The 14,662-nt window shown below is 43.0% G+C and overlaps 1 protein-coding gene across 3 annotated transcripts; it reads right to left on the bottom strand.

Annotated features, from left to right (window-relative positions):
* Nucleotides 1-515: 515 nt before the first annotated feature.
* On the bottom strand, nt 516-10,967 carry LOC306916632 (solute carrier family 25 member 3-like). Of its 3 annotated transcripts, none has more exons than XM_079494595.1 (8): nt 10,814-10,967; nt 10,105-10,264; nt 8,810-8,934; nt 6,241-6,420; nt 4,584-4,765; nt 3,361-3,533; nt 2,401-2,511; nt 516-1,037 (listed from the first exon to the last, which is right to left on the bottom strand). In XM_079494595.1, the coding sequence occupies exons 2-8, from the start codon at nt 10,247-10,249 to the stop codon at nt 877-879; spliced, it is 1,077 nt and encodes a 358-aa protein (XP_079350721.1). In that variant the 5' UTR covers nt 10,250-10,264; nt 10,814-10,967; the 3' UTR covers nt 516-876. The 3 variants fall into 3 exon arrangements, with proteins under 3 accessions (XP_079350721.1, XP_079350723.1, XP_079350722.1); XM_079494597.1 differs by lacking the exon at nt 8,810-8,934 and adding an exon at nt 7,608-7,732; XM_079494596.1 differs by having other exon boundaries at nt 10,105-10,261; nt 10,814-10,951.
* Nucleotides 10,968-14,662: the final 3,695 nt, after the last annotated feature.

The following is a 14,662-nucleotide window of genomic DNA, read 5'->3' as shown; positions in this document are numbered from 1 at the left end:
CCAGAACTTAGGAGCATTCAGTGATTTGGAAAAAACCCTGGTCCGCCCTGGTAACAAGATGTGCACATGCACACGCTCTACAGTGAGGGAAGTACAACAGACCAACAGCACGTGCAACAAGGCCCGCCACACTCAATCATGATTGGAGGAAGGCCCCTCTCATCCCGATTGGATGAAAGCTTTGGCACCCAAACCGAAACTAGGGTTTTTTTTTACTCCAGGGGCTCACTGGGGACAGGGAGGAACTCCTTATATGGTCAGCACACTTTATAGTAGGGTGTGAAATCACTTATAGTAGGGTGTGAAATCACTAAATATACCTTTAAAGAATGGATAATTTTAATCTAAAAATCACACCCATGTGAAGTGAGTGGTGCAACTTCGTGTGGGGGTACACTTGGTGATGAAAACCAACCAAACGCTATTTTCGTGCTCGGACACAGGGACAAAGCCAGGCAGACAGAGCTCTGTATAGGAGTGGTTGCACCACTCAAAAAATGAACACAACTACAAAGTTTTCCAGGGAACGCTTTATTTTAATATATTAGAATTTCCACTTGAACTAAAATGAGGATTTTTGATAAAACCAGGCTGTTTCTACACAGAAATACTTTCACAGCCATTACTTTGGAAAGCCCAAGGAGTGGCAGATACCATTCTCTTCTTTAAATATACATCAGTAGCAGCGTTGCGTTCAGTTACAGCGACATTGAGCTGGAAGGAACATAAATATAGAAAACAACTGTGTGCGCTGCAGAAGTCAGGAGGGAGTAGAGGGCCTCAGGTGATGTTGACTGGAAAAAAGCCCCTTGGGGTGAGGCCAGCTGTGATGGAGGGGAGGGGGGGGGGGGGGGGCAGAAGGTTTGAGGGTAAATTTTACTCTGTGAGGCCGAGCTTCTTTTTGAGGGACTCTGGCATCTCGGGGGGAGGGGGGCGGGGCAGACGGAAGTAGACCTTGACAGAGTCGTAGATGAACCACTGCAGGGCGGTCAGGGTACCGATCATGATGATACGGGCGACCAGGCCCTTCCACACGCCTGAAGAAGAGAGATGATATGCATTTGCATTATATTCTTCTGCCTGAACCAAAACACAATGTTTAAACGAAGTAAACAGGGCTCAGATCAGGCTGAAAACCTTGCCTAACTTTTGAGCCGTACAAATCTGACAGATCCACATTGGACAACACAATTTCCATGTGGATCCTGAGATCCAGACGATTTGTTTAATAACAATTTCATTGTTAACTTTTTTCACACTGATTTTATTCATCTGCAGCAGTTCCTTTAATAATAATGAACTGATAAGCAGTTGTTTATTTCACTGTTCTCATTACTGAACTTTTGAATGATCAAAATGGATAAATGCTGCACTATGCATTAAATCAGCGATTCCCGAAGTACTGTAAAATACTTTACCTCAAACTTTTAATTGCAAAGAACCTCTTTTCAACCCATCGTCATATAATAGGTCCTCACTAATAATCATGATAAAATGGCACGATTTTTTTCTACCCAGTCTGTGTCTCATAGGAGGGTTGTGGGCAGTTTAGAAACAGTCTTCCAGTGACATCATTAGGCAGATTTGTTTTACAAAAATGTTTAGATTTTCATTATCGTGAGAATGATGGCTTCCATTTTCACATTGCAACTTTTCAGGACTAGAAAGCCTGCAGTTTCTATTAGCTTGTATTCCCCATCGATGATGTCACTGGAAGATGGTTTCCGAACTGCCCACAGCCCTCCTATGAGACAGACCGAGTAGGAAAGAAATTGCGCCATTTTTTTCATGATTATTAGTGAGGACCTATTATATGAAGATAGGTTGAAAAGTGGTCCTTTAAGTCTGAGAACCAGTGCATTGAATAACACGTCACATGTCCGCCCCCCCAGCTTTGCAGCAGTGGGATCTCCCTGCCCGTGGAGGGCAGGGCTGGCACTGCAGCAGGTGGGGCTCAGGGGGCAGGCCAATGACTCAAGCACCTCCAACTGTACAGCCAGCAAGCTGCCGAGGAGCCCTGCTGCTTCCAACTGTGGAGCCACAGCGCCCTCCAGAGGTGGATCTAAGGAACGTGTCGGAGACAGAGTGATCATCACAGCTCTAAGGGGTCGGTAGCCAGCGGTCACTGTGGGAAGTTGTTTGGATTTGGTGATTGTGGTTGGGAACCAAATCCAACATTCAGGAATTGGTTCCATCACATTTGGTTTCCGGAACCGGTTGAATCACACTGGAGCTGGTACGTATGCAACACCGATCGTTCTGAGACTGTTTCATTTCAAGGACCACCCTAACGGTTCCATTTGTGCACTCAAGAGTAAGGGTTCATTTGGAACAGTTAAGGAACCTGAATGGTTAAAATCCTAAAAGGATCCCAACCCTAGTAGTAGTGCTCATACTGACCTTTGGGTCCCAGCTTCTTCAGCACCCCCATGGCTGTGCTTCCCGACTCCTTGTTCAGTACAGACACCACTGAGTCGGCAGGATGAGACACAATAGCACAGAACACACCAGCTGCAGAGAGAATAAAAAACACAAACAAAGAAGGACATCAGACATCTGCCACCCAGGAGGAAGGTCTTCATATTTCCTAGTTAATGAATGAATGCATTTTAAAACACATTGAGAGCCCACGCAAAATTACCCAAAAATCACTTTCACCTAGAAAATCCATTCACATTTTTTATAATTCAGCTGACTGTGGAGACACATGCTGGAACTTTTTACTTTGAAATGTTTTATAGTTTCTGAGTTATTTAATTTAAACGCCAAATGCATTCTCAATGGCGAAAACACAAACTTTGGCACCAAGTATTAAAAAAAAAATCATTGTTTTGATTTTTTTTAATACAAATAAATATATATATATATATATTTTTTCAAAGACGTCCACAGACGTCTTGGGCTATGCCCGTGCGGTAATACCAAGGACGTCCACAGACGTCTTGGGCACAAAATGTGTTAAAACATGCAAATATTTTAACTAGGACTTTGTGGCAGCACATTAAATGCACATGAGCAGTGCTGAAAAGATTCGGCACTGCTGTGCTGAATCCAACCTTTAAAAAAGGTTGGTTTGACGGCTGCATTTAATTAAAATCATATCATACAGTAAGGAATGACACATCTTAATCAATATTGGTGAGCAAGTAACTGATCTTCAACTTGATGGGACTAAAACATGCCTGTGAGGAAGAGCTTTGTAGAAAACAAATCTCTTCACCAACAATAGCTCATCTACAAGATGTATAGATCTGCAAACTTTACCTGATGAGCGCACCTGAACACTAAGGGGTCACATGGTTAAATTTATTCCAGAGGTCGACCGTGCAACTTGCGTTTCTGCTTTTTAAAGTTACTCACCAATGTAACCGGCAACGAAGGTGACCACTAGCTGCTCAGACTTTGAGCACTCGCTGCGAGGCTTGGGCACCGCATATTTGTAGAGCAACTCCACTGTGCGCTCAAAGCAGGCAAACTTCATCATTGTGTAGGGGATCTGCCTCATCCATAGCGGCACCACGCCCTTGTAGAATCTGGTTGGGACAGAAGAGACGTAGTTTACACTCCTAAAATAGCTGATCTATAAGATCAATCTATAAGCTTGTAGTATAAATTGGGCTTTAAGTGAGGAACAGTACTAAATAATCGGGTACAGGCTTTAGTTCCGACACTATTATTGGTCCGACAGTCATTAGGCCGACAACCTACCTCAAACCCTAACCTAACCATAACCGCAAGCATGGGAGCAGCGCATGTTCGAGTGCTAGTCTGACCGCTGTTCCCGCATGTTGGACTAATGCTCCGTCGGAATTACCATCGGATCCCAAATAATCATGTTGCCAGGGGGAAGAAAGAGAGTAACAGTGGTTCCCAACCGTTTTTTGGATCAGAGCCCGATTGAAAATCTTGAAGCTGGTTGGCTGCCGTGTTGGGGTGCAGTACTTAGTTTAGAGTCGTACCTGGTTTAGACTAGTCATTGGTTAGACCAGTCATTAGTCCTACAACCCATCTCAAACCCTCACCTCCCACGGGGCAGCACACCTAAACCTAACCTTAACCCATGTCTAACCAATGACTAGTCTAAACTAAGTATGCACCCCCCGTGCTAAGATGGTCTGGCTGTGAGCATGTTTATTTGAATTATTTTACACATAGTTTTTTTGGGCTATCACATACAGGGCCAATGAAGGGATAAGCCTCCTAAATTAAAGTGTACTGTCCGCCCCCCAGCCTAGCAGCAGTGGGATCTCCCTGCCCGTGGAGGGCAGGGCTGCCAGTGCAGCAGGTGGGGCTCAGGAGGCAGGTAGACTGATCTCACACGCCAATGACTCAAGCACCTCTAACTGTACAGCCAGCAAGCTGCCGAGGAGCCCTGCTGCTTCCAACTGTGGAGCCACAGCGCCCTCCAGAGGTGGATCTAAGGAACATGTGTTACTGTTCATCTGAACAGTGGTAACAAAAATAAAATGGTTTACAGTTGCACGTTATGGTCATTATGTATAACATTCAGCTAAATAGGATGCTCAGACAACAATGAAGCTTCATTGTTTTATAGGCCATCATTGGTCAAGGACAATACTTACACCCAGAGGCCCTCCTCTGCATACATCTTGGGGGCACACTCTCTGAGGGTGTTGGCATATCCTGGCTTAGTCTGAATGCGCACTTTACATGCCTCCATGGGGGCCAGGGCGATGTCGGCGAAGAACTCTGCACTGGCTGAGGAAACCAGGTACAACGATGTCCTCCAGAGGTAGGTGTTCTCCTGTTGGGAGGAGAGACGACCGTTACAGCACGTTGTCACAATTTCAAACTTTAAGTTGACAAATAATCGTCATTAAAAACAAAAGATTTAATTGTGTTTTTGGTGTTGAACATTGGAACATAACAAATGTAATTACTAATCTCTTTTCGCCTTTTAGGGACAAAATCTACAAAAATAAATAATCCACAAGTTTACAACACATTAAAAATATCAATAACTGTGACAGGCCTAGAACCAAATCGCTGATCTAGTACAAACTCACAGCGAGTCGCAAATGCACCACGCTGTGAGCTAGTATTTATTTGCTACTGTGAAGCAGCTTAACCCATTTTGACCTGAGATCAGATTCTAAAAATGTCTTCTACATCCTGACAGTTTTCTGAAAAAGCTATGTTTCTATGTCAGTCGTTCTTCGATTTTTCAAAAATAGCAGACCTACAAGCTCGTATCGCGCCACTCGGTGGCGCGCTATGAGCTTGTAGATGTGCCATTTTTCAATAGCTAAAGCATAACAATGCTAACACCAAAAGGGGTTTCCACCCAAAATGGGTTAAACACCTAGTCAGGATGGTGGATGAACAGGTATTACAAGAGGTTGATTTTATTTATAAAAAAATATAGGCATGGTGCCAGTTACACCTGCACAATATAGATTTGTATTAATTTATAAATATGTATTCTGCCAATAATATAAAATCGCACACATTTTACAGCCCAGGCAATTTGTAAAACTGACTACTCAAAGTTAACAGCAGTAAGGGCATGACACCATAAAACAGAACATTACTTGCCATGGCTTATTAGAACGACAGATGCACACAACAAAACAAGTGGTTAACAGACTTGGGCACCAGGCTGATTTGTTCTACAGTAAATTGAATCAAACAAAACAAATATTACATTATTATTATGTAAACTATTTTCAGTTAAGAAAAAGATAAGCAATACATTATGCAACTCAAGTGTCCATGTTCAGCAGTATCTGCAGAAGACCCATCCACAAGGGATAAAAAATGTCAGTCAGTCAGTCAGTCAGTCAGTCAGTCAGTCAGTCAGTCAGTCAGTCAGTCAGTCAGTCAGTCAGTCAGTCAGTCAGTCAGTCAGTCAGTGACACACACACACACACACACACACACACACACACACACACACACACACACACACACACACACACACACACACACACACACACACACACACACACACACACACACACACACACACACACACACACACACACACACACACACACACACACACACACACACACACACACACACACACACACACACACACACACACACACACACACACACACACACACACACACACACACACACACACACACACACACACACACACACACACACACACACACACACACACACACACACACCTAGCAGGATGACAAGACGTACTGCTGCTTGCCATAACTGCACAGTCAGGTAGAACACCAAGCCTGCACCTGGACTCACCTCGCCAATAAGGTCACTGTAGAAGATCTTGAACACCTCATAAAATCCAAACTTGCAAAGGCCCTGCATGGAGTAGCCAATGAACGTTGGAGCCCAGCCCTTGCCAAGGCCTCTGACCCCATCTTCCTTCAACGTGACTTTAAAGCCATTAACAATGTTCTTGTATTTGTCTGGGTCCACCTGAAGGGGAACAGAATAACAGCAGTGATTAATCATGTCAAAGAGGCCTTTTGCCACTGGTGCAGCTACCTCAAGTACACGACTAACATCTGAGGGTGTCGAATAGCTATCCTACAGTATACTGTAATGTTAAATGATTTAGGTAGTTGCTAATGATACTTTGCAGATGTGTGTAGATAGACACCATTTTCTTGACCACAGATGCCTAAATAGTATAGATTTATATAAAATAAGTTTACTTGAATGTGTTTAACCTATGCCAAGCATGTTCCTTTTCATGCAATTTGGCTTGTCTAATAAGCCTATCTCACAGAATTTCCCCGCCCCCCTAAATACGCCCCCTTTCGGGGTTAGTGGTGATAGCGTGACGTCACTCCATAGACGCTACATGTTAACAGAGGTAATTTAAGAAGTCTACAACTTTTGTTTTCTCAAGGTAAGGTTTGTTCTATCTGTTCGACCTGACTTACCATCTTGTTTGCTTCATAATATTGGTCTGTCACATTTTTACATTAGAAAATGTACTTAGATTCTCCAGAGAAAAAAACGTGTAAATGCTCATGTTAAAGACACCACTATTTACCGGAAGTGGGCGTGGAAAGCGGGCTGTGAGATAGGCCTATTGCTTCTACCAACAAACAACCTGAAACATTTTGTTTGTTTTCAATTTAGAGTAGGCAATTTTCTTTACCCCTTTTCTCCCCAATTTAGTCGTTATGCCAATTAATTCCTCCCCACACACATAGTGTGTTGTCACTGCTGCATCCTACTGGCTCACCTGCCAGTGAGGAGCTGCCACCAGGACGTAGAGCCTTCGTCCTACTCCTCCCACACAACACTCCCCACTGACAGGTGCTGCCCCAGCCCATAGGAGTACGTGCGATGACAATTATCACCCACACGGCTTCCCTCCCCCGAACTCAGGCCAATTGCGTTTGTGTAGACGCCTGACAAAGCCGGTTGTACCACAGTGGATTCGAACCCACAACCTCCGTGGTGGCCCACCACCACGGAGGTTGTGGGACTTAACCACTGAGCCACTCAAGCGACCGTGAAACTAAACATTTAACAGGATCCCAAATAGAATTGGTAGTACCTGTATGACTATGACAGTACATGTCACATTGGGATATCACTTTTCAGTGCTCACTATGGGCTGCTACATTACGCTTGGCTACTGTACAAACCTGAAGACGACACTTGACAAGGTCGAGGGGTACCACTATTGTGTGAGTGAGACCGCAGCTCAGGATACCCCCAAAGCCGCACATGGCATAGTACTGGTTTGAGCCAAACGCACAGCTCTCACCCTCTGTTTAAAATGACACAGGACACACAACATACATGCAGCATGCAAGGTTACGGGCAACGCAGGTAAAATCACCAAACTAGAACCATGTCAAGCAAAAGCTGTGTCACCGAGGAGGGACCTTAACCCATTTAGGCCTGACGTCGAAATAAATAAAGGCTTCTGAAAGAACAAACATTTTCATGAATTTTCAAAAATAGCAGATCTACAAGCTCATAGCGCGCCACCGAGTGGCGCGCTGTGAGCTTGTAGATCTGCTATTTTTCAATAGCTAAATAATGCTTAGTTAAAACACCAAAACGGGTTCCCGTCCAGAATGGTTTAAAGGCCTTAAGTGACACAACTCTTACAATGAGCATGGCTCTGACACAAACATGCCAATGATTAGGAGAACATATTAGGGGTTAATTTATTTATGATCACAATGATTAAATGACTCAATGATGAAACATGCTTGTATTTTTCAGCCCACACAGACACCATAGCCTAAACCTCTACCCCCACCATACCATAAGGCCCATGTCTTATATAATGTACTTTGACTTTGTACAACACTTAACACAGAAGGTTAAACTGGTAGTATAAAGCCCACTATCAGGCAATGTGTTAATGAACAAACAGGAGTCAGTCTTGAGAATGCCAGCATTAAAGTGCTACATTCATTCATGAGAATCATGACTCAGATTATAGGAGACCTATGAATTCAGTCAATAAAAGGGGGGTGGACAATTTGATGGCATAAAAAAATAGCTACGGTCAAAATTCTGGCCATATTTTCCCTGTGTCTGTAGTGACCTTCAGACACACAAGAGGAGAAGGAGTGATAACATTGTGGGGGTGAAAAGGAATCATTAGCCACACATGAGAACACCAGTTGGATCACACTTACCATGCTGCCATGTTGATCAAATGAATCCAAAACATTTAATCGTGATTGCAGTGAGGAATGAGGATCAGTGGATAATGACGATGACAAATACGCTACTGCTTTTATCCCATGCAAATTAATGCAAAAAATAAATACAACAGTTAGGGGTTTGGCGGCGGGTTTAAAAATGGCACCGAGCCACAGAGACAGACCTGCATTCTGCATTTGACCAGGTCGAGGGGAACGACAGCTGTGTGCGTGATGCCACAGCTCACAATTCCACCAAAGCCACACAGCATCAAATACTTCTGAGAGCCGAACTCACAACTGTCTCCCTCTAAGAAACAAATGTAGAACTTTTAAACGAGGGAACTATAGAACGTCAAAAAATGGGTGGGGGGGAGGTCGAGTCTAAAAAATGTCATGGCTTGTATGTTTGAGAAGATAATCAATGCAGGATGTTTTTTATTTTTATTTCAGTCCACCTCAAAGAGTGATTTAATGTTCAAGCTAAACTCTATAATCCAGTTATTGAGTATGACTGGTAAGTTGGTTACCATTGAGTCATACTCAATAAATGTAGACCAACTCATTAGTTACAACATGAACAAAATTTGGAAGGGACATGTGACACTGGGATATGGTTTCAACTTTCATACAGCTCAAATTGTTTACATTTATTGATTGGATACTTTTGTAAAAACTAGAGGTACAGTTATGCAACAATGCTAAAAGGATCACACAAAAATCCCTGGGGGTTCGTTTGATCGTTTCTATTGTGGTCAATATGGACGGTTAGTTAACTCTTTACACCAATTATCCAGGAGGACTGATGACTTTGTGGCAAGCACTGAGACGTTTCAAAGTAGGGATAAGGGGGTCAAGTAAAGACATTTCTGCACAACTTTTTAAAGGCAAAAGCATTGCAATTCAACCCTTTCAGCCTCCCTAAGACGATAACCATTAAAGGTTAATACACCAGAAGACAGGCTTCCTGCTATGCAAGGACAACATTGTGGTTTGCCCTTCCCTTGTCCTCCACAGGTAGCATGTCATAGCCAGGGCCCTAGCTTCTACACAGCTTGACATTCACATTGGTATGAATGGCTCGGTTTGATCACTTAAAAACATCAATCGTTCAACACAGGGTTGCAGTCACTCACAAACAACGGTTGTCTGACCCTGCTATGCTAAATCCAGCAGACGAGGTAAGGTCAGGCACATCTAGCAGAGCTAGCCAGCTATGCTAAGCTAGGCCTACAGTACCAGACAAGCAGTCCTGCACCAAGTTTAAAAAAATCCTCCTCAGCCTTTAATGTATCAATTTGTAACTCAGAGGGCATGTAAAATGTAACCAAATGGACCCTATAGGGTGAATTTGGTCACATTTGCATGACATCTTGAGTTAAATCAACTATTGTAGCCAATGCTAAGGCCTACTGGACTAAGCCTGACCTGCTTGGACCAAGGGGAAGGAAGGGGGGACACCATGCAAGAAGGGGCTTACCGGCTGAGGCAGCAGCCAGCCTCCGGGTGCTGCTCTCCACATGGAGCTTCTGTTTGGGCTCCTCGACCTGCTGCAGGGAGAAGAGCGGGGCGCTGAACGGGTTGGCCCCGGACCGGGCCAGCTGGGTCAGGGTGGTGGGGTACATGGTGTCCTGGACCTTCTGAATGAAAAAGGTAAGGACAACAACCGTTACAGCTGCTATAGTCTGCCCAGAGAGGGGGTTTAGCCTGTCACAGACACACACAACCCGCCCCCTCTAGCACTGAACACAGACGCACACACGTGACGCATACAAGTGACAACCTCAAACTGACATTTGGTTGACATTTAAATGGTCGGAGGGAGATTATATAAAATATATAGATTGAGGAAGGTAATTCGGCGTTGCAGACTTCATTTCAACGTTGTTTAAAGGTCAACTTAATAACTTAAGTAAGTAAACAGCGCGTTTGGCCAAGCCAACAGTAGGGCTGTCCAAAAGCTCACGTTTACTCTGTTATCTGGCTTTAGCATTAGCATGCTAGCCCCGTTGACCGTGACAAGGACGGGGGGATGAATGGGAACGCAGAAACTAAACACAAAGCGTGAGCGAAAACGCAGCGACAAAAAAGCGCACGGCTTCAAAGATATGCGTGTGCGGTCTTCGTATCGTGTCAGCGGACATTTTCATTCATATTTTATTATTCATTCATTGAAATAAGTCACTCACTGTGCTAGCGTCTTTAAGATGGCGCCTCCGCTGTGTAGTGGTGCACTGACTCTGCAACCGGCGACTCACTCAGAGAGGCCCAATGACCTCCCGCTAAATCTAATGTGTCCTTCCGTGACGTCACCCGGGAACGCTGGGTAGGGGGCGGGTTCCAATCTCCGTTCTGGCCTATCCGAGACGAGACGGCGGCCGTCAATCAATACTACAGTGTTTCCCAAACAATGGGTCGGTACCCATTGTATTTTTATTTTATTAAAAAAATAAAATGAAAATAGCTGAATTAAGCCTACACAAGCTTAGCCTGGAACCCGCCCACTCTCTGAGTGGACTGTCTCTTGCTGGGGGCCTCTGGTGTGACTATTCTCATGCCAGACCCCTGAACAGTTTTTGTGTCAAGTCTGGTGATGCTGATTGGAGAGACTGTGTGCCTGTGGCCCCCTAGGCCCTCACGTGAACCCTGGTGTGACTTCTCATGCATGGCTGTTCTAAGTTTGGTGGGGATGGGAGCAACAGTGCACATTTGGCCCCTGGTGTGGCTATTCTTATATTACGGCAGTCTCCTGAACCATGTTTGCCAAGTTTGATGCGAATTGGAGCATCTGTGTGCCTCACAAGTCTAGATGTTAGGCAGGACAGGGTAGGGTTCATAACTTCATCACCATGCTGTCTTGTGGTGGACATTTTGGTCAAAATATATAATTATATTTTTGCCACAGACATACAAAACTCTGAGACCCCTTTTCCACCGGTTGGTTCCCAATGGGAACCGGTTCAGTTCTTTTTGGTTTTTAGTCCATGAGCCAGAGCTCCAAAATTGGTGGGCAAACTATACCCTATATTAAATTGTTTATAGGATCAATACAATTAAATTAATACATGATAACCCTTCTACAGTAGTAGCTTTTTCATATTTTCGATTATTTTGCATATTTTCCTACATAATGCCTCATTTGCATATTTAAAAATGTAAAATTTGTAATACAATAAATCATTGTCTTCGTGTAAGTACTCAATTGGGGAAGTTTAATGGTGATAACAATCTAATATAGGTATGGTTTTGCACACTCAATTCATAATTAACGTTTCAATTTTGGAGCTCTGGCTCATGGACTAAAAACCAAAAAGAACTGAACCGGTTCCCATTGGGAACCAACCGGTGGAAAAGGGGCCTGAGAGTGTTCAAATGGAACCAAATGGACCCATAAGGTTCCATTTGGTTCCATTTGTACAATTTCAGTTATGGAGGTCCTTGCAAATAAAACATTTGAGAACCACGACTGGTATACTAGTTGGACTGTGGAATAGAGGGTATGCGCGTGACATCATCATCATACCAGGAAGTTATGCGGAAATGCCTACTGAGTGGCAAAAAACTACTTTCTGGCCTTGACAGCCCATACATCCACACAGAAAAGTCATATTTGATTGCATTAAATGACTTTAATCAACATTAAACTCACTTTGTCACTCACTTTGCCACTCGATCTACCATTCACTTCATGCATGTGCATATCCTCTATATGCCGTGTCGTAAACCAGTGTCATACTAATTCTGTAGAAAACCTGGAGACTGACATCACTCTTAGTTATGATCAAAATAAGAACATAATGGTGTGTAAAATAGAAAATAGAAAATGTGCCATGCATGGACAAGGACAAGTCTTTGCCAGAGACACGTCTGTGTACGGACATGCATGTAAAATAGCTCGAACCAGTGCTGATTATCTCGTTAGGACCCACTACAGTGGTGTTCGATACGAACTTAACCGGGATGTGGAAACCTCTACTTCAATGCTCTACGAGTTGCTTAGCCATTAGCCAGTTATTCTGTCTCATCTAGAAGACTCGTACCCAAGGTAATACAAGCCATTCAAGGTATATGGGTTGTAAAGCCAGATACCTTGATTCGTATATGTTGACCTGTTGGAGATACCGCGTGCGTTGCCTGGAATCTCAGGTTTAGAAGCCATGGGAGCCGCCTTTTAGGCTGTGCAAGTCTAGTGTTACGATGATGTCACCACTGTGTATATCCATCTTTGGAGTTTCTACATTAATCTGATGTCAGCGCTGGATAGCGCTGTTGTCTCCATATATGGGACTATGGGTTATCCCATATATGGAACTCTAAGTGAAAGCCTTCGCAACAGACATGTTGATGACCCCTGCACAACTCACAAGCCCGGATGTTATGTCTGCCCACCGCCCACTAGGCAATGTTAACATAGGAAGTAAAAGTACCAATACCACAATGTAAAAATACTCTGTAACAAGCAAAAGGCCTGTATGCAAAATATGATATGAGTTAAAAGTGTAAAATCATGCTTGAGTGGTCAATAGCATATACGTTTTGCTTAAATAATATTAAACTAGTATTAAAGTTAGTAACTTGACAGCTTTAGTAACTAAAGCTGTCAAATAATTCCTGTGTAAAGTATTGAAAAATGAAAATACTCAAAGTAAAATGGTACTTACAGTAAGTACAGTACTTGAGTAAATGTACGCTACTACATTAGTTACTTTCCACCACAATCAACATCTGTGGGGCCCAATTGGCCCAATGAAGCACACATTTTGAGTGGTTCTCAAAGTGGGATACGGGGACTCCCGATTCCCAACGTGATCTTGAGGGGGTTCCAGGGGGTCCAGTCTACAACTATTGATAGAGGAATCAAATGAATTACAACACTGTGGGCTTCAAATATGGCAGCAGTGAGGGTCTGGAGCAGAGCTGTGAAACTAGCTTGGAGGTGCGCTACCACCACCAACTGGACTGTGGAGCAGGAGATTATTGCAGGAGGGAAGGAGGCAGGTTGCAGTAGAAACAGAAAGTGTGAGGCTCTTCTAAGTAGATTATCTGCATTCTATTCTTGTCCTTTGTCCGGTCATCGAGCCTGAGAGCAAAGCCTTCATTCCTTACTGAGGTGTTCACTATGTCAGTGGTTCTTTTAATGCCAAGGACCTCCAAATAAATTATGTATTTGTCTGCAGACCTCCATGTGAAAATAGTTGCTTTGTTTAAGAGAATAAATTGGGTTGTTAAATATTTTCTTAATTAGCCAATTAGCTGTTCTTAATGTTTTTTTTTTCAATCACCTACTGTACACACTGAAGGCCAAGTGATAATACAAACATTTTATTCATCACATTTAACAATTTGTGAAAATTAAACCCTATTCAGGCCCCTTACACAGCACAAGCAAATAACACATTTTCTTTGGATAAATGCATCTTAGGTCACACAACTATTCCAAGCCGTTCTAAATAAGCACCATTTTATGTTCAAGGTCAATAGTTCATATCCTTAGCTTATAAAATATCTAGGAATCTGGAAAACTGAGAACACTTTCATGATTTTAACCATTGTCCCCTCAACCTTTGTGGATTTATTGCTGGGTTAGGGTATAGGTCCCAATGAATTATACAGTAGAGAAGATTTCAAATTGATATTCATCTTTGGTTTGTATGTCTAGAGATTGAGGGACAGTATAAAGACTTTGGATAAAAATAACATTTGGGTGAAAAAGAAAATGTAATAAGTGATAGTCATTTACATTTATCCATCACTGTAAAGTCAATAAACCATATAATATAAATGATAAAATACAAAATATTCAGCAGCGTTGTATACTTAAGACATTCTGTATATCCGACTCTTGTCTTGCCATTATGTTCCTTCCGTTTTGGTATCGTTAGAACCAAACATAGTTTTTTTAAAGTTACCTTCCTTTAGTTTATTTAAGGTCAAGCAAGAATTCTGGTTTACAAGGGGACTCAACCTTTTTCACGTCAAGGACGCCCAGAATTATCTGTATTTGGCTGTGGAAATTCTGTTGTTCCAGGGACCCCCAA

The sequence above is a fragment of the Electrona antarctica genome, assembly GCF_951216825.1.
Source record: "Electrona antarctica genome assembly, chromosome: 23".
Classification (NCBI taxonomy): Eukaryota; Metazoa; Chordata; class Actinopteri; order Myctophiformes; family Myctophidae; genus Electrona; species Electrona antarctica.
The sequence above is the reverse complement of the archived record's forward strand: the minus strand, read 5'-3'. Positions and strand labels throughout refer to the sequence as shown.

Coding starts and splice junctions, on each gene's coding strand:
- LOC306916632 (XM_079494595.1), bottom strand. CDS start 10,249: ATGTACCCCACCACCCTGACCCAGCTGGCCCGGTCCGGGGCCAACCCG. Junction 3,534..4,583: donor GCAGAGGAGGGCCTCTGGGT/GTAAGTATTGTC, acceptor TGTCCCAACCAG/ATTCTACAAGGGCGTGGTGC. Junction 1,038..2,400: donor GAAGAAGCTGGGACCCAAAG/GTCAGTATGAGC, acceptor TCTCTTCTTCAG/GCGTGTGGAAGGGCCTGGTC.